We start from the raw sequence: 27,119 nt of genomic DNA, 5'->3' as shown, positions 1-27,119 counted from the left end.
TTTATTGACCAGTGACTCGGAGCCTCGCCCTGGGGGCCCGGGGCACGCGGTGGCATCACACGCAGACCCCGCCCCCGGTGACCCTCGCAGGCTGGGCGGTCGTCACGTCCACGGCACGCACGATACAGTGTGGTCAGTGTGGCGTCAGAGGTAGCACTGGTGACTGTGGGAGCACGGGGGAGGGACCCGGCCGGCCGGGGCAGCAGGGGAAGGGGACTTCCTGGAGGAGGCAACACCTGAAGGCTTCTGGGAATGTGCAGAGGAGGGGTTGTTGGGGGCGGGATCAGCAGGCGCTAGGGCGCTAGGGGGGGGGGGGGGCGAAGCAGCTCGCCCACTGGGGGCCAGCGTGGACCGGGAGGGGCGTCTGCCCTGGAGTCCGAGCCTGCCGGGAGCCCCAGGGTGGCGCGCTCAGCAGGGCGGTGGTGGCGGGGCGGGCTGCCAGCCGCGGGGCCGCAGGGTGCACAGGACGGGGTCCAGCGGCTTCAGCGTGGCCTGCTCCTGCAGCCCGAAGCGCTGCCCGGGCACCAGGCGGAACTCCAGCCTCTGCAGCAGCTTAGCCATCACCACCTTCACCTCCATCTGGGCCGCCCAGGGAGGGCGGAGGGTGGTGTCAGGAGGGGTGGGGGTGGGGGTCCCACCGCCCCACCCACTCCTGGCCCCTCCTCCCCCGCGGGGCCTCCCACTTCCTACCTGAGCAAACTGCTGCCCGATGCAGGATCGAGGCCCCAGGGAGAAAGGAAAGTAGGTGAATCGAGGCCTGTGGGGAGAGAGGCGTCAGCGGGGACGAGGACAAGGGGCTCTGCCTTCTCTAAAGTCATTGGCATAGGCCCCTGGAGGGTGCAAATGTCGGTGCTTGACTGCCAACCTAAGGTTGGTAGTTCAAACCCTACCGGTGCGGAGAAAGCAAAGGCCTGGCTTCATTTAGGACTGCAACCTAGAACTCTATGGAGCCTGGGACCACTGACCCGGCCAACCTCTGGCTACGCATGAACCCCTGCCCCTGCCTCCATGAAGGAGCTGAGCTCAGAGATCCGGAGTCCCTGCCCAAGGCCACCCCTTTATCACTCCTCCCCAAACTGGCCGCTCTGGGCAGAACCTGGAGGTGGACTTGGGTGTCCGGCCCCTGAGCCCTCCTCTCCTTACCACTGCCCTCAGTCTATCAGGGACCTGGACACGTGACCTGACCTCTCTGTGATGCCCAGGTATGGCCAGGCAGAAGGAACCATGACCCCTTCACAGGGCTGGGGGGGGGCATGTGTGCCAAGGGGTGGGGCTCAGACCAGAGGCAACTGTGGCTGTCCTCCTTCCAGGCTTACACTTGGGAGGGGGGCATCGGTGTGAGGAGGGGCTTACTTGGGCGCTCCAGGGCCGAAGCGGTCAGGGTTGAAGGTCAGGGGGTCCTCAAAGTACGTGTCCATCCGCCCCATGACATAAGTGCTGAACTGTTGGCAAAGATGTGCAGTTCCAACCCGACCATCCCCCACCCTCCGGCTGCCTTAGGCCACTGAGTCCCAATAAAGTGACCAAAGCAGGTAGCCACTCCCACTTCCCCCACCCCCCTCCACCACCATTCTCTACCCACCATCCATCCCGCCACCCAACCATCTGCCCACCTTTCTCCCTCTCCACCCACCATCTCTCCCAGGTTCTTACACCTACCATCTCTTCACTCACCTTTCCATCTACCCACCCACCCCTCCACCATCATCACTCTCTGCCCACCCACCTGCCTCTTCACCCAGTCTCTCCACCTCTCCACACCGCCTTCCACTTTCCTACCCACCATCTCTCCTCCCATCCCCCTACCTCTCCAGACAAGGTTGGGGTTCTACTAGCCCCTGGCGAGCCCATAAGAGGAAGAAAGGGTACCCAAAGTGCCATGGCGCCCGTGACGCCACGACACTAAGCTTTCCTTATCATAGAGAAGACGAGACTGGGGCTCTGGGAGAGTCTGGGATGGCCCAGGGTCACCAAACAGAGATGCAGATTCAGGGCTGTCTGCGAGGCCACCTTTCTCCAGACCCCTGTGTTCTGGTTACTCAAAGTCCTCTCCAGTCCCTGCCTCACCTTGCTGGCAAGGAGGGGACCCCCACACGGTGGCCCCTGGCTGTGGCGGCGGCTAGTGCCCTGGACCCCTGGCCTCCACATACCTGTGCCCTATCCATCATTAAACTTGGGATGCTGCCCTCTGCCACTTCACCTTGTAGAGGTGGGTGGAGCCCCAGGCCCTTGGCCCTTGGCCACCCTTCAGGTCTGGAAATGAACGCACCCCAGGGACTCAGTGGTCAGCAAACCACAGACAGATCTGTGCTAGTGGGGACACGGCCCTGAGGGAGGCTGCCTGCCTGAGAATCACTGGTCATGAGGTCACCCAGGATAGAGGTCAGAGGGTTAGGAATGGGAGGAGGTAGGGAAACAGGATATATGGGCAGGAAGGAGGGTGAGGAGTGGTCCACCAAATGGCTGACCAGCAGTGATGGGAAGCAAACGCTGTCTGAAAGGAAAACTGCTTGCTCCCCCCACTTGCTCATTTGCTTGCTCACTCACTCACTCAGCCTTCATTCGCCATCAGCACATGGTGAGCCAGCCACAGGCCAGCTTCCCACTGAGCCATGGGGCTAGCTGGCCGGCCCGGTAGCCCCACATCAAAAGCCACACAGCTTCACTGCCACTGTGCTGAGTATCAAAACAAGTTCCAGAACAGGGGCGGGAACGTCCAGCCGGCGGGCCAGACCAGGTCCATGAAATCAATACCAGTTCACACCACAGGCCTCACCAAGGGCAGAGCAGTTCTGGCCACCACATGAGGCAGAGATCCATTTGCTGACTGACCAGAGAGAGCAGGCTGGTGTAAGTCGGTCATCTCGTCTCGTCCATGAAAGATGTGATAAATAGCCAAATGGCCCTTGGCAGAAACAAGGTCTCCCTGCTCTAATCTAGGACACAGGGTGTGTGTGTGTGTGTGTGTGTGTGTGTGTGTGTGTGTGTGTGTGTGTGTGTGCGTGTGTGTGTGTGTGTGACATGCAGGAACATCTAGTGGGGGCTAGAGCAACAGGAGTGGAGGGTCCTCTCCAGGGGTCTGGGGAGAAGTCAGAGCAGAGGGAGTCGGGTACAAATCATTGCACCTCTCCCATAGGTGCCTCTCCGCCTGTGTGTCTTCTGAAAAGTGACCTAGCCTCTTTGAGCCTCGGTCTCAGCTCTGGATGGGCAGAGCCCTCTTGTCCTACATGGAGCAGCATAACTCCAGGCAGAGACCTCCAGGGACACTGAGACACAGCATCCCTAACCCCAGGAGAGTGTAGGGGACCCCAAAGCAGCCACGCACCAGGAGTGGAGTGTTGCCGGGAACACGGACCCCATCGATCAGGGTCTCCTCCTCCAGCCGGCGGAAGGTGCCCCAGGCAGGTGGGTACAGCCGCAGTGACTCTTTGAGGACCTGTAGAAGCCACACGGGGAAGCAAGCTGAGACTGGGGGACCCCTGTAGGGAGATGGCATCCCTGGACTCCCCTCTGCTCCCTCTCACAGTGCTGAGTGTGCCCTTAGGACCCCTGGGAATAGGTGTGGGGCCACCTCAAGGTCTTACTTTCTCATCCAACCCCTCGAGTGCCTGATGGGAAAGGTGGAGCCCAGAGGAGAAAGGAGCTGCGCAAGGACCCAGTTGGAACAGGATCCAGGATCCTCCCTCCGAATTAGGCCCCACCATCCCGGAGAAGCCAGCTGGGCTTCGGCTGGCCTGAGCCTGCCCCTTGAAGAGCAGCCAAGGCATGTGCTGTCAGCCCCCTATGTCCCAGTGCTGCCCAGGTGCCACTCCCTGCAGGGACCCTGACAGCAGGACCCTGGGGTACAGCCTGGGCATCCCCCCTACACACCCAACAGTTCTGTTCAGCCCTGTGGCTGCCCGCTCCCCACACCTGGGAGAGGTACTGCAGCCTTCCCAAGTCCTCACAGTCCAGGTGCCTCTTGGAGCCGACCACCTCGTCCACTTCGGCCTGCAGCCTACGAAGAGACAGCCAAGTCAGGTCCCCAAGAGGGTGCCCATGTGTGGGTGGGGGAGAGAGGAAGCTGGGGGTCCACCAGACACTGCCCTGCCTGGTGCTGACAGGCCAGCATGCCTCCAGTCCAAAGGGCAATGTGGTTTCGGAGCCTGGTGGCACAATGGGCTGGGCTCCAGGCTGCCAGCTGCAAGGTCAGCAGTGACCACCCCCCCCAAGCTGCCCCATGGGAGAAAGAGGAGGCCGTGTACCCCTGTCAAGATGGACAGCCTCGGAAAACCCATAGAGCAATGCTTTGCTGTCTGATGGGGTTGCTATGAGTCAGAATCGGTCTGGCAGGTTTCCAGAGGCCTAGAAGCATCCTCCCCTTCCTTGGCTCTCCTCCGGTGATCTGGCATTGATTCTGACTCAGGTTGGCCCCTGGGGAACTAGATGACTCACTCGTCTTTCTCCAAAGGAGCAGCTGGGGTTCACACTGAAGGTCTGTCTGTCCACAGCCAAACACTTAACCAGTGCACCACTGGGGCTGCTACCTTTGCAGTCTGCTGCACGGAATCTACTGTGGGATATTTGTGCCGCACATCACAGAGCTGGTAACTGCGACAGGCAGGTCACACAGACCCAGCCAAGTGATTCTGGGGACACACACTGACCATCGCAGTATGTCGAGTTCACAGTGGCCTGGCTGACCCATGAGGCACGTGGGGCCATGGAAACGCAGTGTGTCACGCTCTCTGCTCTTGGTGTGGGTTGAACATGGTCCCCTAGCAAGACGTTTTTAGAAGATGGATTTGGTTTCTCCAAGGCAACAGAATAAGCACGTGGCAAGATGCCCAACATCACAAAAAAACACCGCTGAGCTCACTGCCACTCACCGAGCTCACAGGACAGAACAGAACTGCCCATAGGGTTTCCAAGCAGACGGTCTGCTCTTTCTCCCATGGAGTGGCTGGTGGGTTCAAACCTCTGACCTTTTGGCTCATCGCTGGTGCTTAACCCGCTGCGGCACCTCGGCTTCTCCCACTCCACTCGTCACGTAGGAAATGCACGTCAAGACCACCGGGGGTGCCACCCCATGCCCACCACTGGAAAGCACCCAGAGAGCCATGGTGCAGGGAAGAGAAGGGGGATGCGGGAGGTCCCTACACAGCACCGTACGGCTGGCCCTCCCAAAGTTCATCAGGGGACTGTCACACCAAAAATGCCTGACCCACTGCCATCCAGCTCATCCGATGCAGAGCGGCCCTGTGCAGGGACTCTGAGACTGCAGCTCTGGACGGGAACAAATGGCCTCGTGTTTTCTCTAGGGGTGGCTGGTGGGTTCGAACCGCTGACTTTGCAGTTAGCAACCCAGCCCCTAACCCTTAACCCTATGGGAGCCAGCAATCCCCCTCCTCGTTGTCCACCCCAAAGAATTAAACATAGGGGTTTACACAAAAGCTTGTGCATGAATGTTTGCAGCAGCATGACTGACAATCGCCCTAGTGTCGTGTACCCATCGTCCTATTGCTCAGCCATCAAAGGGAGGAGGCTTCCAAACAGGTGATGGCTCGGATGGGCCTTGAAACGTGCTAAGTGAAATGCCAGGCTCTCAAGGACCAACACCGGGTGACTCCAGTTGCCTGGGCTGTCAGCAGCAGGCAAAGGCATCGGAGCATTAAGTGGACCCACGTCCCCGGGGCTGGGGTGGGGAGGGACAGTGATTGCTCACAGCCTTCCGTTTGGGGGTCAGGAAAAACGTTTGGAAGCAGGCCAAAGGTGGGGGCTATATCAAAGCCATCGAAGTGGATACTTCTCACTGCCAGAGAGTCGATGCTGGCATACAGTGACTGTACAGGACAGGGTAGAACTGTGAGTTTCCGAGACTGATGCTTTAAGTGGAGTGGAGAGCCTCGTCTTTCTCCTGAGGAGCGGCTGGGGGTTTTGAACTGCATACCTTGCGTCTACTGGCCCAATGGTCACCACTATGCCGCCAGGGCTCCTGAAGTGGGCACTCAGACTGCAGGGGAGACACGTTCTATGCCGTATGTGGCAAACAGTGGGCTGGGAGAGTGGCTGCAGTTACAGGTGAGTCAAAGCCACTGGAAAGTCAGGGAGGAAAACCCACCCCAATCCTGCGCACAGAGATGAAGAGTGGAGCAGAAATCCATGCGGGGAGTGGGGGGAATCAGTGAGTCAGTGGCCCGGGGGCACTGTGGGAGGGTTCTTTCTGATTGGGATTGGTTTAACTTCCCTGCCTTCCCTATTGCTTTGAAAGAGCACATTGCTGCTGTATTTAAAAACACACCAGGAACTATGTTGTGCTCACTGGAGGCTTGCTTCCCTGGGGCCCTTTTGTGCTGAGTGACAGACACACTGTGCCAGGGCCTCGCCCCCGCCCCGCGGCTGCCCCCCCACAACACTCCGCATCACCATGCTGGGTGAGTCAACAAAGCGGGCCCTGCGGGAGCTGATCTCCACTCATGTAGGGGACCAAAGGCACTCTTTCCCAGCAACCCCCCCAGCCCTCAGCTCCATGGGGGGCTCTGTTCTCAACAGGGGCCCCTCCTTGTCACGTGGGGGAGGGAGGAAGGCAAGGCGAGGGGCCAGGCCTCTGCCCTCCCGGAGCTTAAAGTCAACCATTCCAAGAGAAAGCCAATGCCCTAGCCAGACTGCTAAAAGAACAAACCCATCTGTCTCAGAAGCACGGGCAGAGTGCTCCTTAGGGGCTCACACGTCTTGAACTTGGGACATGTTTTCAGGAGAGATCAGTCCCTGGAGAAGGACATCACCCTTGGTCAAATGCAGGGGCCGTGAGAGGAAAGCCCCAAGGAGATTGACTGACTCGGGGGCTGAAATGACCGGCTCAGGCATAGGAACACTTGTGAGGTTGGCGTGGGACCAGGCAATGTTTTGTTCTGTGGTGCGTGGGGGTCACGGTGGGCCGGAACCAACTCGATAGAACCTGACAGCAGCAGCAGCAGCGTGACATTTGGAGGGAGATCTCAGATTGCTGTCAGGACCAGTGTCTCCAGAGCAGGGGTTCTCAGCCTTCCTCATGCCGCGACCCTTTAAGACAGTTCCGCATGTGGTGGTGACCCCCAACCATAAAATTATTTTTCTTGTTACTTCATCACTGTTGTTTTGCTACTGTTATGAATTGGGCAACCCCAGTGACACGGTCATTCAACCCCTAAGGGTTGGGACGCCCAGGTTGAGAACTGCTGCTCTAGAGGAAGAGTCGGGGAAAGAAGAGGAGACAGAAGTGGAGGAGGAGGACTGTGGATCAGGGAGGGCAATGGAAGGGGCATGGACAGGAAGAGGATGAGAAGGGTAAAGAGGAAGGGTAGACCATGGAGCAGAAGGAAGAGGAGGAAGATGAAGTGGGGTTGGAGAAGAAGAGGAAAGAGTAGAGGAGGAGGAGGTGGAGGTGATGTGTTCTCAGGAGGAGAACAGGGAGGAACATTTCAGACATGGCAACAGTGGGGTGTCGGGAGGCAGGAACACTGGACAGGACTCAGCCTCAAGGCAGGAGCAGGTGGCCTTGGGGGATCCTGCCTGAGGTCACCCAAGGCCGACTTGTACCTGGCCACAATCTCGGGCTGGCGTGACAGCTCCATCACGGTGAAGGCCAAGTGGTTGGCAGAGGTCTCGTGACCTGCGGGTGAGGAGGAGACAGCTCTACACGGGGCCGGGGGGGCGCCTCCCTCCGAGTAAGGGTCACCACCCACCGAAGCTACCAACCAGCAATGAAGAAGGTGACAAAGTTGTCCAGCAGGATCTCATCGTCCTGGGCATCCTCTTCAGCTGAGGGACAAAGCAGAGGCTTGGCCCGGTCCCATGGGGGCCCAGCTCCCTGCCCCAGAGCTCCAGAAAGACCCCGAGCCTTTCCCAGACAACCCAAGCCAGTGTGGCCTGGAGGCTTCCCGCCCCCTCGAGGGGGTCTTCGCACCTTTGAGGATCTGGGTGAGGATGTCTGCGGGGACGTCCTCCCCCCGCTTCAGGGCCTCCCGGCGCCGCTGGACCCAGTCCTGGCCAACCTGGCGCAGAAATCGGATGCTCTCCCGGATCTCTCGCAACTGCTTCCGCTTGCCTGGTAAGAACTAGACCGGGGTTCCGGCCCAGATGGCCGGCTGAACACCCACGCCTCCTCTCTCCTCCCCCACACTCCTTCCAAAACGAGCCCGGGAGGCCAGGAGTGGGTGAGAAAGTTCTAGACGAGTGGGGGCAGCTAGAGAGACTTGGTCAAGGTGACGGCCTGAGCCCAACACCAACCTCCCCTTCCTAGAACGAGCCCCTCGGAATGATGGCGAGGGCCCTTCGCCGTCTCCACGGAGCAGCGGGAAAGGAGGAGGGGCCTCTGCAGGAGGCGGGCAGGGAGATTTTCACGGAAGGAGGAAATTTCAGGAAAGTGGTGTGGCCTCAACTGCTCGGGAAAAATCAGGGGCACAAGAGGACTGCAAGCTCAGAGGCTGAAGGACAGGCAGGGAACCATGGGCACCTCCACCTGAGAGAGGAGCCACCTCCTCCCTTCCTTCCTCCTCCTGTATGCCTGGAACGAGGAGGGGGTGGCTGGATGGCTGGAGTTGCGGCAGCCACTGTGTGACCATGAAGTGACACGCTAAGAAAGACAGTCAAGCCCGGGAACATCTAGCCCTGGGGTGCCATCCCAGGTGGCCTGGGGTAGGGATGGCTGTGTAAGAAAGAAAGAGCCGCTCCTCATTTTTGGGGTTTTTTTTCCCAGCCATTTCATGGTGAACCCAAATCCTGACGGACTCGGGGAGGACTAAGTCTCTCCAGAGAGACCGGGTCTCAAAACCCACTCTGAGAAGAGAACTGCAGGAGGTGTGCCAGCAAGTGGAGCACAGTGGCTGGTCGCTGAGGGAGACCCGGCTCGGGCGGTACCTTTGCCAGGGTGTTGCGGGATGCGGTGATGCCTTCCAACATCACTCTGACCGCTCGGGGCAGAGGCTTCTGGGCATCCAGCAGCATGCTGGTCTCCATCCCAAAAGCTGCCTAGGGGAGAGAGATGAGCCAGCTCATGCCTGGGCCATGGGGAGCCAGCGAGTCTGCAGCAGAGCCTGGTGCCAGGCCGCTGAGTCCCAAGCCCTGGGCTGAAGGGTTTTCAGACATCATCTTATCCACTACAGCAACATCCCATGATGAACAGAACACTATGGATGCAGTGGACATTAAAAGCACCTAGTAGCTACTCAATAAACCTTGGTTTCCTTCCTTGACAATGTGAACTTCCCTGGAAGCGCCGCCTTCCTCGGGTGCCCAGTCTATACCCAACTGTACCACGGATTGCTTACACAGCTGCAATGGTTCCACCTATCCTTCACCCACTGGGACCACACTCAGCTGCCTGGGCTGCCTCTCTGTGAGTCTCGATTTATCTGGGCTCTTCCGGAGCCAGCCAGGTGGGCAACCAAGCCATGCCCCACTGGAGGTGGGGTAAGTGTTGGATCCCTCATCAAGCCGAATCGAGGTCAAGCCTGGCTTCAGCCCCTAACTAGCCACTAACTAGCAGACCAGGCTCTTGGGTATTCTCTGGGTGACCAGGGCATTGAGTGCTCCACCCTGCTCTCACTGGACTGCTTTGGATATCCATGGAGCTCAGAAGCATTATGCAACAGCACACTGGGCTATGGAGGGTTGGGAGCGGGGGTATGGCAGGGGAAAGGAGAGTGTGGTAGCTACATAATCTGTTGTCAATTTGAGACTTAAGAGTGACAGGATGGCGCTTAGCCTATCAAGTTGCAGCTTGATGACCTCATTTGGAGGCGCTAAGGAGATACATTTTTTGCTGGAGGCGGGAAACACACTCACTCCTTGGGAGACATACTTGCTGACAAGACAACATGGAGCTGGAGGAGCCACTGGATCCACAAGACTTTCCACCCACTGACCTGTGATTTTCCTGCATTTGGCATCATTGCACATGTGTGTGAGTCTGAAGAGGAATTTGTAGATTGGTATCAGACATGTGGGCTAATGTCGGACTTATGGACTTGATCTGGACTTGGCTGGGATGTTTTCTCAATATATAATTGCTCGTGTATATAAAGCTCTTTCTGATACACAGATGAGTCTCCCTGGAAGTGTTTCTCTAGCCTACCTGGACTGACAGACAGAGAGAGAGAGAGAAAGGAAGAGAGAGAGAGAGAGAGAGCTGACCCCACCAGCCACCCCACATGACGTCACCTTGGCCAGAATGTCCATGGTGGTGCAGGTCAGCATGTCCTGCATGGACACCGGGGTCTGCCCATCGGCCTTGGCCTCCAGAATCTCCACCAGCTGCTCAGCCTTCTCGTTGAATGTTGCCATCAAGCTGACCAGGGAGCTGGGGGACAGCAGAGGCATCAGTGGCCACCAGGACCAGCCCCACCCTGCAGGCTCTGCCTGCTGCCTCTACCCCCAAGAGAAGCTCCTGTCCTGCTTGTCAAATGTCAGCTCACCAGACTCTCTCCCTTCAACTTCACCCCAGGGTTTCCAAGACTAGAAGCCTTTATGAGAGTAGACAGTTTCATTTTTCTCCCTCAGCGTGGCTAGTGGATTTGAACTGCTGACCCAACAGTTCGTAGCCCAACCACCTAGCCCACTATTTTGTACATTTCCTTGCGACTCAGGACAGACATGCATTTGACCTTGTCTTTTCCAGCTCCACAGAGTTTCTGCACCACAGCCCCTTTGACTCTGCGCCCAGGAGGGGCTGTGGGAACAAAGGGAGGAAAGGTCTCCGGGCACTACTAGGACTGGACGGAACCCTGGTGCCCCTTCTACCTCTCTGTGGCACTACCATCCTCCTTACCTGCCCAGCCTTCCCCACCACCATCCTGACGGTCCCTCTCCCTGGAAATGAAGATTCCATCTGCAGCCTAGAGCTCCCCAAACAGTGGCCCTCTGTCTTTAGACAGTGCCCCCTGGAGGTCTCAGAGCCACAGAGTGTATTTAGAAAGAGGTATGGATGGATGGGCTCCAAAGTCCTGGAAATAGTAGCCCCGAGGGAATAGGGATGGGGTGCAACTGTTACCTTGTGTAGGAATGACATGGCTCTGGATTGGCCTAGTCTTTGCTAAGAGAGTCAGCAGGACGCTACTTCTGTAGCTGAAAGTGATTATTTAACGCGGGTCATCGGGTAGAAAGAGCATATGGCATTATCTGTTTCCCTTTGCAGACTTGAAATTCTTTCCAAGTACAAGGGCTTGTTTTAGTGAAGAAGAAAGGAGTGGGAGAAGACCAGGGAAGAAGGGTCATTTTTTTTAAAACCAGGGGAGAAAACTAGCCCTGGGTTTCCCATAGGCCAGCCCTGCTCAGGTTCCCGGGCTCTGGTGTCGTGGCCCTGGCCCAGCTCCTGCCCAGTCCTGCGGCACATCTCCTCCTATGTCCAGGGCTGGCCTGAATGCACCTCTGATCCCGTGACCCTTCTCCACCTCAGCATGCTCTGAAGTGCCCTGCCACCTTTACGAAACAGGTGAAGCCCTCACCTTGGCTGAGGATGGAGTTGGCCCCTTGCAGATTCCCATCCTTAGCTGGGCCTCCCTGCTGCCACCTCCCAAGCACCCTGCCCCTTCCATCTCTCGCCCACCCCACCCCCCTCCACCACCGGGATTGCACATCAACTTCTCTGCTGGGACCATGCTTCCCCCGACCCTCCTCCCTCCGATGGGCCTGGTAACCGTGGACACTGCTGCCCAGCTACTCTGCCGATGGTCACGCTCACAACTTCTCTCCCACTGCCCACGTAGGCCCAGTCGGTGGGCCCCACCAGCCCCAGGACCACCATTTCCCCCATTTTTGCTTCACACCACGGACAAGGCTTGCAGCTCTGTGTTTCTTTAGCGGATTATATGTAGCTGCTGTTTAAGTACCACTGAAGCTGACTGTCTGGATTTCAAGTTGATTCTCTGGAGAAAGACCAGGCTTTTTACTCCTGGAAAGAGTGACAGTCGGGGAAACCCACGGGACAGTTCTACCCTGTCCTGCAGGGTCGCTGTGAGATCGCCTCGATAACAGTGAGTTTGGTTTTTTTGGTTTTGCTTTATTTTTTTCTGGATTGCACGAGTAGGGTCTGCTGCCAGTACCAGGCTGGGTCTGTGAAGGCTCTCACTGGCAAGCATTTCTTTCATGCTGAGCGGAATCTCTCACCATTTTGTTGGGCTGGGGGTGCCAGGCGTTCAGTAAAACTCCACCCGCTTGCCTTTCATGGAAAGAATCCGGACCAGGGTCTCAAGTGAAAATCAGACACTGGCCTGTCTCTGGGCCAGCTTCATATGAGATAGACAGTGTGAGCTCCTGCAGACCTTGTGCTTGGCCGCCCCCCCCCTTCTAACCCCCCCCATGCACCCAGGGCCCCTCCGCTCTCGGTATAGTACACATCAAAGAAACTCCTCCATCCTGTCTCATTGTACCCAAAGTCACCTCCTGTAACTTTCGGTAAGACCACAAGTATTCCACCCCTCAAATGACTCATCCATCCATTCACACTGTGGGGAGGGGAGGGTTAGGGTCCCGCCTTCAAAGACCAGTGGCTCAATGGAGGAGGTAGGAGTGAAGGGCAGTTGATGCTGAGGATTTAAGAGGGACATGTGGGGGGCGGGGTACACATGAACCCTTAGGAAGCAGGGAAGCCAAAGTGTGGTCCGTGCGTACAGGAGAATATCATCCAGCCACAAAAAGAAATGAAGTGTTGATCCACGTGCCCCAAAAGCCACCGCCCTTGAGTGGATTCTGACTCACTGCCACCCTGCTGGGAGCAGGTGGCCTCAACTTTCTCCGGTGGATTCGAACTGTTGAGTTTGTGATTAGCAGCCTGGATTAAGAGCCCAACATGTACCCCACAGTGCCACTGGTCCCCTGACACGCACTTCCACATGGACGACTTCAGAACACTGCCGTGAAGGGAAAGGATCAGTTCAGGAACAAATGCCTATGGACTGCCTGAGTCTGTCTACAAGGAAAGCCCCCAAACCCCAAACCCACCACCACTGAGTCAATTTTGACTCACAGTGCCCCTACAGAACAGGGTAGAACTGCCCCTGTGGGTTTCAGAGACTGTCACCGTGGACAGGAGTAGAGAGCTATGTCTTTCTCTGAACAGCTGGTGGATTTGAACTGCCAACCTGCAGTTAGCAGCCCAAGGAGTGTGTGGATGTTTTATATAATCTGTTGTCAATTTGAGAGGATTATGAGTGAAGGGGTGGAGACTGGCCTGTCAATAAGGTCATAGCCAATAAGCCTCTGTGTGGGCATGGCCTTCTCCTGAGGATTCTGGAAACTCCTGTATTCTTCCTTGTAGGCGGGAGACCCACTCTCTCTCTGCTCACACCTTGGGAGACATTGCAGTGGACAAGTCATATGGAGACAGGCTGATGGCAGCCAGTGCCCTGAGCTGGAGAAGCCACATGGAGACCCCTGCCAGTGCTGAGATACTTATACCGCCACTGGGTCCACAAGACTTCCCACCCACTGGCCTGTGATCATCCTACATTTAGCGTCATTGCATGTGTTGCATGAGTCTGAAGAGGTCTTTATAGATGGGTATTGGACATCTGGGCTAATATTGGACTTATGGACTTGATCTGAACTAGGCTGGGATGTTTTCTCAGTATTTAACTGCCCTTGTATATAAGGTTCTGTCTAATATACATATGAGTCTCCCTGGATGTGTGTCTCTAGTCTACCCAGGCTAACACAGGGTAACCAGTCAAATCCTGAGAAATTGGAGCTGCCGTTGCCTCATGATGGTGGGGGTGGGGAGGGGGGGGGTTGAGGGAGGGACTGCTAAGAGATGCAAGGTTTTGTTTGAGGGTGACGGATGTGTCCTAAAATGAACCATGTGTGGATGGTCTCACAGCTCAGACTGCATGGCAGATGAGGGGCTGGCACAAACCACCTGGTATGTGAATTGTGTCTCAATAAGGCTGTGCCAGATACAATAAGAAAAACATAACACAATTACAAACAGAACTGAAGGAAAAAACCAGGAGAGGCCTGGGTGGGAGGGGTCTTGGGGAGTCTCAGACACTCACCAGGAGGTCTGCAGCTACAGGGGGGCATACACACACACACACACACACAACTCTGTCCTCTTTCCTCTCTCCCTCCAGCCTGATTAGCCCCTCAGCTGAGGACGCCGCTGCCCCAGGCCCCCTGTCCAGGGCAGCCCAGCACCACCTCTGCTCTGCCACGTCCCCGGCGCCCATCTGGGCCACTCACCTTCTGCTGAAAGCCAGGTCCATGACCCTGCGCTGCTTGTGCCAACGCTCGTAATCGCACTCGGACACTAGGCCCTGGCCGAAGAGTCTGCGGGACAGAGATGGGCAGAGGGGCGAGGCTGCAAATCAGCACGGAGCCCCCTTAGGGGCAATGGGACATTCTGGAACCTGGACAGCAGGGAGTGAAGAGGTGCAGCAGGATCTTGTCCTTGGGAACGGGCAGCGTGGAATGGCTTAGGTGATGTAAACGCTACCACAAGGTCACTGCTTGTCCCCTCCCCTCCCCCACTTCACCGGAATCAGGAGAGGGGTGTAGTGGAGGAAGGCAACAGTGAGAGGCAGGTGGCCACCCTTCCAAGACACCCACGATGGCCTCGGGCCTCCCGCTGCACCCCGCCCTCCCTTGGGGCCCTGCGGTCCATCCTTCCTTCCAGCCCCGCCCAGCCTCATACCTCTCACCAAACACGGTCTGGATGGCACGGTACATCTTGGAGTCCTTGCTGTACTTGGTGGACATCAGGAACTTCTACCCAAACGGAGGAAAGCCTCAGTGAGCTCACCCCACAGACTCCTCACACACGCCGACCTGCTTCCGGTCACACCACGACAGACTTAGCTAGGGAAGAAAGGCTCATAGGGGGCTGAGGTGGGAGTCCCAGCCCAGAGCCACACCAGGCACCCCAACTAAACCACTTCCCACTGCAATGAGCCCAGGAAGGCAGCGCGGAGGAGGGCGCAGGAAGAAAATCAGGAGAAACTTCCTGGAGGAGGCGTCAGCCTGTCATCCTGAGAGCTGAAGGGTCTGGTGGTACCCACCGCCGTCAGGAGCGCCCGTGATCAGTGTTGTAGCCCGTGGCTTCTGAGGCAGGGCAGGCCGGGGTAGCAACTTGGGCTGTGGAGCCAGCTAGCTCCAGTTGGAATCCAGGCCCAGAACCTTTGCTCCGTCACTCTGCTTGGGCTCACTGCCTCTGCCCCTCAAGTAGGTCCCTGGCCTTCCAAGATGGGGTGAGGCCAGGAGGAGGGACTGATCCTTACCTGGACAGTTCTGAGGACAGTGCCTGCAGACAGGGGTTCACTCAGGGATGGGCGTCCTCATCAGATTGTGCTGAATGCCTGTCAGTCCTCACCAGGGGCCCACGGACACACACAGGGTACATGGTCAGGGTGGGGAGTGGGCCCCAACAGTGGGATGCGGTGAAGGGCTATGATCCTGACAGCTGGACAAAGGGGGTAGGGCATATGCCATCTCAAGGTACGTCAGGCAGAGACCTGCCCTGGGGACACTGGGAAACAGGGGGCACTGGGCTGAGAATGAACTCGAGGTTGGTGACGCTTGCAGTGTGACCCTGGCCAGGGGCGTACGCCATCACACCTTGAGGTACACACAGGCAGGGAGAGTTCCCTGGGGACACTGGGCTGCAAATGGACTCAAGCTGGCCGGTCGCTGCTATGTGCTCCTGGGGGTCCCGCATTAACTTTTCAGTTGAAAGAAAACTCTGGAAGAGGTTAACATTGAGTCAGGAGCCATGTCCCAGGGACTTTCCCTGAACAGCGTCATTGAAATCAGGTCGTGTCACTCCCCTACACTTCGCAGATGACCTCGTGGGGGGGAAACTATGCCAGCCAAGCCCCGCCTCCCAGGCCTTCATGGAGCCCCTGAGCTGAAGTCTGAGGGGACATGCCCCAGCTGGACTGAATGAAGCACCACACAGGGTGGCCAAGTAGACTCCACACAACTGATGTCCTCATGGTCAGTGTCCCCATGGCCTGATGTCTCTATGGTTGGGTGTCCCCATTTTCAGGTGTCCCCCATGGTCATGTGTCTCCCATGGTCAGCTATCCCTACAGCCAAGAGCCCCACTGTCAGGTATCACTAATGGCCTGGTATCTCTGTGACAGGGTGTCGTCCCCACAACAAGGTGTCCTCATGGATGGATGGTCCCACAGCTGGTGTCCCCACACTCAAGTGTTCCCATGGTCAGTGTCCCTGTGGCTGGGTGTCCCCACAGCCGGATGGCTCTGTGACCAGGCATCCCCCGTGGCCAGGAGCCCCAGGAGTCGGGGACTGAGAGATGCATGGAGATTCTCTCGCTCATCTCTCTGGTCTCCCACAGAGATGGACAGCACAGCTTGCCCGCCCACCAGAAACAATCAGCAATCTGGAAGAACATACAGATGTCTGGTTCTCCACGCTGGATGGCAGCAATGCAGGACCATCAATTCTGAGATTGGGGTGGGGGTGCGTGATGTGAGTCCTACAATCCCCGCAGCTAGACCTGAAGGTAATTTCAGGACCGTGACAGACAGGGGAGAGCCCCAGATACAGTCCAGCAGTCACACTGATCCGATGAGACACAGGTCAGGGGCCAGGGTGACCAAGGGAGGCTGGAGTGTGCAGGGCAAAGTACCAGAACAGAGGGAGCTGGGCCCAGAGGGAGCCCCGATATCTGCATAGGCATCCCCTTGAGTCTTTTTGTAAATATCAGTCATTTGGTGACTTTGGGCTGAACAGTTGCCTGAGCTTACAGCTGACTAAAAACTGACCAAGATCCCAACAGCCAGCGGGCACCATACACCAGGCCTCCCACATCAAGGCGGAATTGACAGAACTGAGATGAAAAATAGACAGACCCAGAATGACGGTAGAAGAGGTCCATGTTCCTCTCCATGAAACAGAAAGACTGAGTAGATTCCAAATTAGTCAGGATTTGAAAGGTTTCCATGGCCTAAGTTGCTGAAACACTCCGTTCGGCAATTACAGAATATGTATTCTTCCTATGTTCTTGTGAACACTCAACAAAATAGGTCACATGCTGGGCCATCAAACAAGTCTCTTGTCAATTTAAATTCTCAAGACATATATTCTCTGACTTTCACCCAATTAAATTAGAAATCCCCTACGTATAGATATATAGAAAATCCCATAATACTCCTTTTGACATTAAAAATATATATACTGTAAAGCTAATTCATGATTCAAAGAGGAAATCATATATCTTGAACTGAATGAAAATTACTCAAAGCACAACCTATTAAAATGTGTGTGGAATATAGTTACTACAGTACCTTGAGGAAATCTATGTAGCTAAATAAACTATGTAGCTCTGGAAGCTAGACGTTTATATGAGAAAAGTTTAAAGGTCAAAGTCAATGACCTAAATTCTCACCTTAGGAAATTAGAAGAACAAACTAAGTCCAAGGTGAACAGAAGGAAAGAAATAATAAAGAAACAAACAAAAACCAATATAATAGAAGAATATGAATAATAAAAACCGTGGTTGTTATTAAAAAAATGAATAAAGTTGATGCACTTTTGCTGGTCCAATCAAGAAAATAAGAGAAATCAAGTTACTGCTCTCAGGAATGAAATTGGGAACATCATTATAGATTCTACAGAGCATATCAAAGAGGCAAGAAGGAAATATTATGAACAACTTAATGCCAATAATTTCGACAATTTAGATGAAATGAACAAATTCCCTAAACGACCCACATTACTAAAAAGAAAACTGAATGGTGTTCTATCAGCAAACAAATTGAATATCTAATTTTAAAAAAATCCAAAAACCCTTCCATCAAAAAACACTACAAGCCCGGATGGCTCCCCAGGGTAAGTCCACCAAACATTTAAGGAAAAAATACACCAGCCCCACACAGAGGGCAAACAGCAGAGAGGAAAGACTTCCCAGTGCGCCCTCCGGGGCTGGGAGCAAAGCCAGACAAAGACCAGGCAAGGAAAAGGTAAATGGAGGCACCAAAAGCACCTTGACAGAGGTTAGCAAACTGAACCTGGTGGTTTATAGCAAAGAGAAGGTGTCATGAAGACAAAGCAAGGTTGATATAACCCTGGATTTTCAACCACTGCAGCCCCCACGTTCCTCTCTTCTCTTCACATCTCCTTTCTTGGAGCTCCAAGCTTGGGAGCCTGGCTGCTCACTGCCGTCAAGTCGATTCAACTCTCATGAGCTTGCTCCCCTTTTGTTAAGGGTTTCTGTCCTACGCCTCCGTAGTGTGCTTTTAAAGGTCTTAAATTGTCTTGCCGCTCAGAACTAAACTTTGTTTTCAAAGGGTTTCTAGCCTTCAGATAAAGATAACATGGAGGCTCAGCTCCTGTCCTGATTGGGACCCTAAGTAAAACGTTCTCTCTCTCTCCGCACCACCTCCGCTCCCCAAGCTTAGGACGCATAGTCCTCACCGTGGAATGGACCGCACTGTCATTTGCCCAGTCACTGTTGTGCACCAAGGAGCCCTGTCTGGTGGTGTAGTGGTTGTGAGTTGGGTTTCCAACCATTAGGTCAGGAGTTCAAAATCAATGGCTGCTCTTTGGGAGAAAGACTTGGCTTTTGACTCCCAGCAGCGGCAGTTCTACCCTGTCCTATAGGCTCAGTCGTTATGAGCCGGACTAGCTGGCTCAAGTACCTGATTTTGGTTCCATTCCTACAACTGCCTCTTACGAGAGGCCCCACCCTTGATTGATGGAGGGGGGAAGAGGACCAGGGTGGCGAAGGAGGCTGTCCACATGGGTGGGTGACAAAGCTCAAGTTGAGCCCAGTTGTGCCAACTGGAGTGATCTGACGCCCGTGAGCTCTCCATGGTCCTGCACCCTGCACAGGGCCACATGCCCGCCACCTCCTGAGACCCTGTGCAGCACAGTGTTGGGAGCCAAGCTAATCAGCCTCAACTCCCACTTGCTCTTTGTGCCTCTTTCTTAAAATAGGAGTGAACATGAATGTCCCCAACTAAGGGGAGTCAACAGATTCATCATTGTAACATGTGTAGAACAATGCATGGTCCATCCAGACCAACCAACCCCTGCCATTGGTCTAAGTCCGACTCATGGGGACCATGGAGGACAGGTTAGAAATGATCCTGTGGGTTTCTGAGACTCTAACTCTTTCTGGGAGCAGAAAGCCTCATCTGTCTCTCTCCGAGCGGCTGGTGGGTGAACTGTTGACCTTGTGGTTAGCCGCCAACATGTAATCCAGTGAGTCACTGGGGCACCCTTGCGTGGCCCATGGGACCCACTAAGTATCTTTGGACACTGTATGTATTTTGGCATGTCTATCAACATTCAAATCTCACCCTAGGCTGGGATTCGGGGGCAGTGTAAACATACTCATGGTGGGGCAGGAATCCCACCCAGGTCTGACCCCAAACCTCACTCACTCCCCACATCAACCAACTGTCTGTCAATGCCGCAGTGACAGGGCCAGAGGCGTGTGTGTGGAGACAAAGTGATCATTACCCCTGGATTCTTGGGAAGGCAGGTGGGGAGCATTCCCCCACAGCCCCTGGGGAGGGGCGGGCCCCTTGGAAACCACTCTTACCTTGACTGACTCGGGACTGGTGACGATGACCGAGGTTTTGTGGAAGACATTGACCCGCACCACCGGGCCATACTTCTTGGTCCTGGAACCAGAGTGACCCACAGGAGGCGGTCAGCACTCCAGCCGGGGACTGGACATGACCCATCCCAGGAGGGGCTTAGCTCAGGCCACTAAGAGTCCTGATCAGGGCCCAGCAAGCCCAAGGACGAGGTTCTGCCCTGTTGCTGAGTCAGGCTGGGTCACAAATGTCACAGGGCTCAGTGTCCACATCCATAAAGCGGGACTGCCGCATCCCTCCTCTGACAGACTCCAATCAAACAGAGTTGCATCCATGAACTGGCTTTGAAAGGAGGCAACTGCTCCCCAATGACTGCTACCTTCTCTCTCTCTCTCTCTCTCTCTCTCTCTCTCTCTCTCTCTCTCTCTCTCTCTCTCTCTTTCTCTCTCTCTCTCTCACACACACACACACACACACACACACCCTGCCAGTGTACCCATGAGGCCACAGACTCTCAGCACACAGAGTGAGTGGACTGATGACATTTGTGGCAAAATCAGAGTGTGGCCGGGGTGGGGGGTGGGGTGGGAGGGCTTCTGCTGGGAGGGACCTGGCCTATTGGCAGCAAACAACAAGGAAGAACCCACCAATCCAAAAACACATCTTGGAGCGTGCGGCCGCACACCTCGTCCTTTTTCCAAAAGTAGGGCAGGTGTCCTAGAAGGAAGCTAGAAGACATGGGGGAGGGGGGAGTGTTAGGGTCACTGCCCCCTCCTGCCGAGCCACAACGCTCGCTCCCAGCAGGACCCACTTCACAGGTGGGAAAGTGGAGGTGGGAGCACGTGGAGGGGTTGTTGGGGAAGAAGTCAGGACTCGAGTTGAAGTCTGGCAGATGTGAAAGGTCTTCCTGGGGAGGTGACCCTCCATCCCTTCACCTTGACGCTGTAGAGGTGTGTGTGTGTATGTTGCGGGGAGGGGAGGATTAACACACAAAGCCATTGAGTCAGACACCCCTCACAGCGCCCCATGCAGTACAGAGTAGAACTGTGCACCTGGAGTTCTCAAGGGACAAGGAGCCCTGGGGGAGCAGTGGTTACTAGCTGGGCTGCTAACCACAAAGTCAGCAGTTTGAAACCACCAGCCGCTCCAGGGGAGAATGACTAGGCTTTCTACTCCCATAAAGAGTGACAGTCTCAGAAAGCCAGAGGCAGTTCTACCCTGTCCTCTAGGGGCGCTGTGACTCAGCGTCGACAAGACGGCGTGAGACTTTTGTGATCTTTATGGAAGCAGGTCTCTAGGGTCTGCTTCGGCAGCACTTTCTTCCTGTTGCCAGACTCTCAGTGAGCAGCTGAGTGCACGTCATTTATTCCACCCAGGTCCCTTGGGCACATTAATGGGGCCCCGTAGACATGGAGTGGGCATGGCCTTGAGGACTTCAGTGTCCACCTGCTTGATGTTACCTTGCCCAGCCTCCCCCCTGACCCTGGAGGGACAACTATGATTGACCACAGCTTTGACCGGCAGGCAACCAAGGCTGAGAGGAGATGCCTCCTGTCCACAGGTGCACAGGCACCAGGTGCCCACAATCCTTCTCAACAGAGCATAGGGTGGCTGTCTGCAGGGTGACACTGTGTGTCTAGGGCCACTGGAGGTGCGCTTCAAAGTGACTGTGACTTCCGGCCTGCTACCTGGCTTCAACCCTGCTCAGCACAGTGGGCCGCCTCACACAGGGCTGCTGTTTGAGGGGCCCAGGTCACGGGACTCAGACAGAATTACAAATGAACAGTTGAGGGTGACCAGACAGGAAACACCCCTCTGAGGAGGAGGCATGTGAACAAGGGGCCGACCACCTGGCCATGCAGAGAGCTGGGCAAGAGTAGACCAGGCCCTGGGCACAGCAGGTGCCAAGGCCGTGGGGTAGGAGCAGGCTTGGGCTAGCCAAGGGGCAGCAGGAGAGCGAGGGAGTCACCGGGGCGAACTTGGGGAGGGGGGCGGTCACCCAGGCGGGGACAGGTTGGGCGGTGCCTGTGGCTGTTGCAATGCGCCAGAGCAGCAGAGAGGGGCGTCCGCTGACTTGGGTTTTAAATGGATCACTCTGGCTGAGAGTCCAGTTAGTGGTGGTCCAGTAAGTCCAGTAAGGGCTATACACAGGACACAGGGACACCACTGACGGGCCCTCCCTATCACCCCAGGGCAGGTGACGAGCACTCAGATGGGGGCTGGGCAGTGGGACCAGCAGAGAGGGGTGGGCCCTGATGCGCTCTGAAGGTGGACTCTGCAGGACTTACTGACCATTGGCTGTGGGTGTGGCTGACTGGAAGGATGGATGGCGCTGCCCTTCGTGGGGGTGCAGGGTATTGATGGAGAGCTGTGCCCACACCCTCGCTTGTCCACAGGTGGGCCAGCCCTGAAGCTCTGGCCACCGGAAAGGCAGGCTAACGTTTCCAAAGCTCCTTTGAGAACGGCCCCTAACAACATCAGCTGGTGGGTCCTAACTGGCTCACAGAGTCCCCAGGGTAATTTTCTTGCTGACTTTCCGGTGGCTCCCTCTTCACTCCAGGCCCCCTCTCCACCCAAATGGGATCACCACCCCATAAGCAACTTCTACGTCCACTCTTGTCTCAGATTGGCTTCTGGGGGACCAGTGGGAGACTCGAGGGCTCAAACAAGTAGCCTGGCTCTGAGCCTGCTGGATTTGCACGGCTTTCCCACAGCTGAGAGAGCCCTGGTGGTGCCACAGGTTGGGCCTTGGCTGCTAACTGCAAGGTCTGCAGGTTCAACAACCCTCCTCCCCCCCCTCCCACCAGCTGCTTGGAAAGAGAAAGCTGAAGCTGTCTACTCTCATAAAGCTTTACCGTCTTGGAAGCACTAAGGAATAGTTCTGCTCTGCTCTATAGGGTCATCATGAATCAGAATGGGCAGTGGGTCTGGTTCTGGCTGTGGAGGCAGGGGCTGTCCAGCGGGTCTTAGTGAAGGACACCCAAGGCAGAGGATTGCTTCTAGATTGGAGATGCAACCTTGGGAGTCTGAGATTAACCCTGGGCCCTGTTTCACGCACCCCTCCCCACCACCACCACCACTGAGGTTCAGGCAGAGGCAGAGAAGGAGGAGGAACGGCTGGAGTGGGTGGGATCAGGGGCACCTGCAGGGCCAGGAGGAGGGGTCCAGAGGCAGTAGACTGAAGAATGGTGTTCAGGGAGGAGAGGGAAGGACCTGGATCAGGAAGTGGCTGGCAGCTACGCTGTCAGGGATTAGGAAGCCAGGTCCACAGTCAGAGAAAAGGGGCAAGAGACGGTGTTTTTCCTCGCTACCAATCTGGACAGCTTATTACGTAAAACGGGCAACCAAACTGATAGTGAGGAAGAGGGAGGCGCTGGCCCTGGGCCGTGGGTCCTTCGCCATCTGTCCAGCCGTCCACGGAAGCAGGGAGGTGGGCAGCGGCGGGGGTTCTTCGAGCTGTTCCTGCGCTGGCGAAGTGGGAGGGAAAAGAGCAGCGGGGCTGAGGAAGGCGGGCGGGGGAGGGGAGCAGCCGAAGGAAGAAAGGCGCCTGGAGGGGCGCGTGGGCGAGCAAAGCGCCGCCCCGCGCCCTGACGAGGTGAGGGGCCTGGGATGCGCGCGACGCCACCTGCAGAGCGCCCGCGGGGGTGTCACACGCAAGACTGCATTGCCAGAGCGCCCATGCCATCATCGCCCCCACTGCACGTTTCGGTGCAGGTGGTGCGTGTTGTGTCACGTGAGTGAGTGCAGAGACGGGGACACACTTCCCCGCCCCCCTCCACCGCTGGGCCCTAGTGCTTTCCTTCCTAACCACTGGGATCCACAGCCACGTGGTAAGGGCCAGCCTTGGAGTCAGACAGACCCAAAGGTAAAGCTGGTTCTGCTGGGATCCTGCAGGGGGCACTGGGGTGCGGGGAAGACAGAGTGGGGAGACCAGGTGTTAGAGACCAGCAGGTAAGGCTGGGGGCATAGAGCATTGGGACTGGGGACTGGTATCATAGGCAGGCAGACCCCAACAGGCAAGCCCCTCCCCCCAAGCCTGGATAGGCCAGGACAGCCCCGGGAGAGATGGTGGGGGGTGGGAAACCAACATTGACCTCTTGCACCTGGAACACCTAGGAGTGGCCCGATGAGATCCCCACAGAGGGATGGAGGGGGTCCAAGATGAAAGGTGGGCCACCCACTAGGGGTGACACTAAGGGGTGTGGTCATGCCTTATGCTGGGGGTACCAAGTGCCCAGGGGAGTACCCTATGCCTATTGAATGTACTGCCTAACCAGGCTGCAATGGGGCTCCCCAGGGCAGAACCCCAGGCTCCTACTGGACAGCCTGGCCTCTGGGCATCATGGTGAGTGGGAGGGGATAAGTGGCACCTCTCAGTACCCATACCTGGACAATGCATTCTTAAAGACAGGCCCACTGGGAGCCACCTCTAGCCACTGCAGGTCCCTAGGAGAGTGTATGTATGTGTGTGGGGGGGCAGGGGTAGGGGTGGTGATGAGATACTTGGGCAGTTATAGAGGGGTCAAGACCGACAAGGGTCTGTACCCGGGCTGAGTGTGGGGTTCCTGTTTTCTGCTGTCACACAGACTGGTGCAGTAGCCTGTCACAACAAGGTAGACTGCTGCCCTAGGAGGGCCAGTTGGGGAGGGCTTCCTGGAGGTAAGTGCCTGCTGAGGATGCCTGCAGATGACTGAGGATGAAGGGGAAGGAGGGCACAGTGGTGCAAGTACCAAGGGACAAGCATCACTACTGGAGCCTCCATATTGAGGTCTCTCGTCAAGCATGGTGCTGCCAATCATGGTGTGGGGACTCAGGCTCTAAGGGCTCAGATGTCTTGTGCTGGGAAGAGGTTTCAGAACTTCTGTTTAGTGACCTTGGGTGTTTGATCATCTGCCCAGTTTTAATCCAAGCCCTTTTGATATAAGCATGGCTCAGTTCACCTCCTTAAAGAGCCCTGTTGATGATGTTTGGCCATCTCCCATACTCCCTGCCCTCCCTGGCCCTTCCCCCCCACCAAATACACACACCTGTAGATCACATATTGACTCTGTGATGGAAGATTCTGGAGGGAAACCAGCTGTAAAAAAGCACGGACACAGACTACAACATGGATGGACCCCAAAAACATTATGCTAAGTGACAGAAGCCAGACACAAAAGGAAGGGCACATTATAGAGCGCATTTATATGGACTGTCCTCCAGACAGACAGTGAGTGCTTTGTGGGAGCCGACTGGGGGAGGGGCAAAGGGAGTGGCCACTAAGGGTGTGGTGGGTGGATATGGGGACCTCTTTGGGAGATGATGAAATGCCCTGGATTTAGATGGTGGAGTGAGGCTCAACTGAGGGACAACACTGAAAGCCTCGGAGGTATTGATTCATTTGGAGAGGAAAATGTTATGCTTTGTGAATTATAGCTCAATGAAAAAATACAAAACAAAAATGTGGAGGGGTGGAGTTTGATTGGTTTACTAGGAGACCAAGAAATGATGAACAAATTGCAAAAAGGAGTTCTGGGGGTGCCCTTAATGATGGATCAGGCTGCTCAGCCCAAGGTCAGCAGTTTGAAACCACCAGCCACTCCTTGGAAGAAAGAGGCAGCGTTCTATTCCTGTAAAGATTTACAATCTCAGAACCCCACAAGGGAAGTTCTACTGTCCTGTAGGGTCACTAGGAGTCAGAATGGACTTGATGGCAGTGAGTTTTATTCAAAGCAAGTGTAAAACTCATTCTGGTCCAGGAGGTTGCAGGCTTTCCGAGATGCTGGAAGGATTCATGATCAGGGACTTAGAACTTGAAGGAGAAGTCCAACACTCAAACTAGGGCCACTATTTACGGAGTAGGGAGTTGGAATCGGCTTGATGGCAACTGTGTGTGTGTGATGACATGTGTGTGTCCGTCACCGTGACACAGATCTGGGTCCCATGGGAGAAGGAACAAACAGTTAACAAGAGGTTGCACAAATTGCCACTAAATTATGACAACCCCTTGCCATTGAATGGATTTCAACTCAGGACAGAACAGAGCTTCCCCTCATGGTTCCTGAGGCTGCAAAGCTTTATGGAATCAGATTGCCTTGTCTTTCTCCCATGGAACGGCTAGTGGGTTCATACTGCTGACCCTTCAGTTAGCAGCTAAGTGCTTATCCACTGCACAACCAGGCTCATTCAGGGCAATGTCAGCATTTATGAAATAAACACAATCGACTCCAGGGGAGGGGTGGGAAGAACCTCTCTGGCGGTTAACTAGAACTGTTATTGGGAAATCGGAAGGCCACACTGTCACGTGAGGGCGATAGGTTGGGCAGGGGACACCAGGAGGGCAGGAGTCATCAGGAACAATAGCCACCTCCCCATGTCACCTGCCACAGAGCTCTTTCTTCGAATCCACCAAATAGGGGTTTAGGCTTCTAAGGCCAGTGCAGCTGGTTTATGCTGGAGTTGGGAGCCTTCCAGAACTTTCATGGCCTGAGGATTTAAAAACTGTGTCTAATACCATTGTTTATTCATCCAGTCAACAAATATTTATTAAGCATCTGCAACGTGCCAGGCACTGGGGAGTACAGAGCGAGCAGGATGTGTCCCTGCCCTCCTGGGCTCACAGTCTATGGGTGAAGACAGTCAACAGGTGACAACGTCCAACAGCATGGTGCCATGAGGGACTGGGGGCTCCTTGGGGTTGCAGTGGGGAGGCTGGCTGGGGTTGCAGTGTGTGCATGTGGGTGCTGTTTGAGATGGGGGGAAGAGCACACCCAGGCAGGAGTGCAATGTTCCCGGCTCCACCCCTCCCACCCCCAGTGGTCAGAGCATGACTCTGGGGCGATCACCTGTGGGGGAGTGGGGGTTCATAGTGGACTTGTAGAACAGGTCAGAGAAGGTACGGGGGGGGGGGGGGCTCCTGGTCTTGGTAGGACCCTTTCCGGCCATGGAGCGCCACAAAGTAATGGAGAGAGGTTTTTGGCTTCAGAAAGGTGGTCCTGGCTGGGGCAGGTGGTGGGGATGGGGAAGGGACAAGGGGCAAGGGTGGGGGAACAGTGGGAGTCAGGGACGACACATCGTATGAGCCAGGACAGAGACATACACAAAGCACAAGGTGGGACAGCACAGCGTGTTCCAATCCTGGGCTGGTCCCCAAGTCACGGGCGCGCCCTCCGGAGCCAGGGGGAGCTGGGTTTAAAGCGAGGCTTACCGGCGGCGGTGTGACCTTGGGCGCCTGCCGTCGCCTCTGCGCGCTTCGGACGAACAATAGCGCCTACTTGCCCGGCCGCCCTGCCAGCTCGCCCGGCGGGCTCAGCCAGGCGTCGGGGTGCCAGCGGCCGCGGGGAGCAGCGGGCCTCCGTAAACAGAGCGCCCTTCTCCAGGCGCGTCAGCGGCAGCCGGCCTCCCGCACGGGCTGGCCCCGGCTGCCCTTCACCCCCCGCCCCGGCTCTGGCCAGTCCCCCGGGATCCCGCCCGCCCCGCCCCCGCTCACCTGGGCCGCGGAGGCCCGGGGATGTGCTCGTAGCGGCTGCGAGCGCGGTGCACGAAGGTGCAGCAGAGGCCGAAGGCGAGCAGGACGGCGCTGGCCAGCAGCAGTAGCCCGGGGCTCATGGCTCCGGCGGGCCG

General features: G+C 56.1%; 1 protein-coding gene across 1 annotated transcript; it reads right to left on the bottom strand.

The window, feature by feature from the left end:
* Positions 1-28: 28 nt before the first annotated feature.
* CYP46A1 (cytochrome P450 family 46 subfamily A member 1) lies at positions 29-27,119 on the bottom strand. Its single transcript, XM_075531225.1, has 15 exons — positions 26,986-27,119; positions 20,165-20,245; positions 19,520-19,601; positions 14,645-14,718; positions 14,194-14,280; positions 10,180-10,318; positions 8,878-8,988; positions 7,925-8,075; positions 7,717-7,779; positions 7,558-7,630; positions 3,913-3,997; positions 3,326-3,436; positions 1,354-1,442; positions 691-757; positions 29-579 (listed from the first exon to the last, which is right to left on the bottom strand). The coding sequence occupies exons 1-15, from the start codon at positions 27,102-27,104 to the stop codon at positions 409-411; spliced, it is 1,503 nt and encodes a 500-aa protein (XP_075387340.1). The 5' UTR covers positions 27,105-27,119; the 3' UTR covers positions 29-408.

The sequence above is a fragment of the Tenrec ecaudatus genome, chromosome 14 (assembly GCF_050624435.1).
Source record: "Tenrec ecaudatus isolate mTenEca1 chromosome 14, mTenEca1.hap1, whole genome shotgun sequence".
Classification (NCBI taxonomy): Eukaryota; Metazoa; Chordata; class Mammalia; order Afrosoricida; family Tenrecidae; genus Tenrec; species Tenrec ecaudatus.
This window is presented reverse-complemented; position numbering and strand designations above follow the sequence as displayed.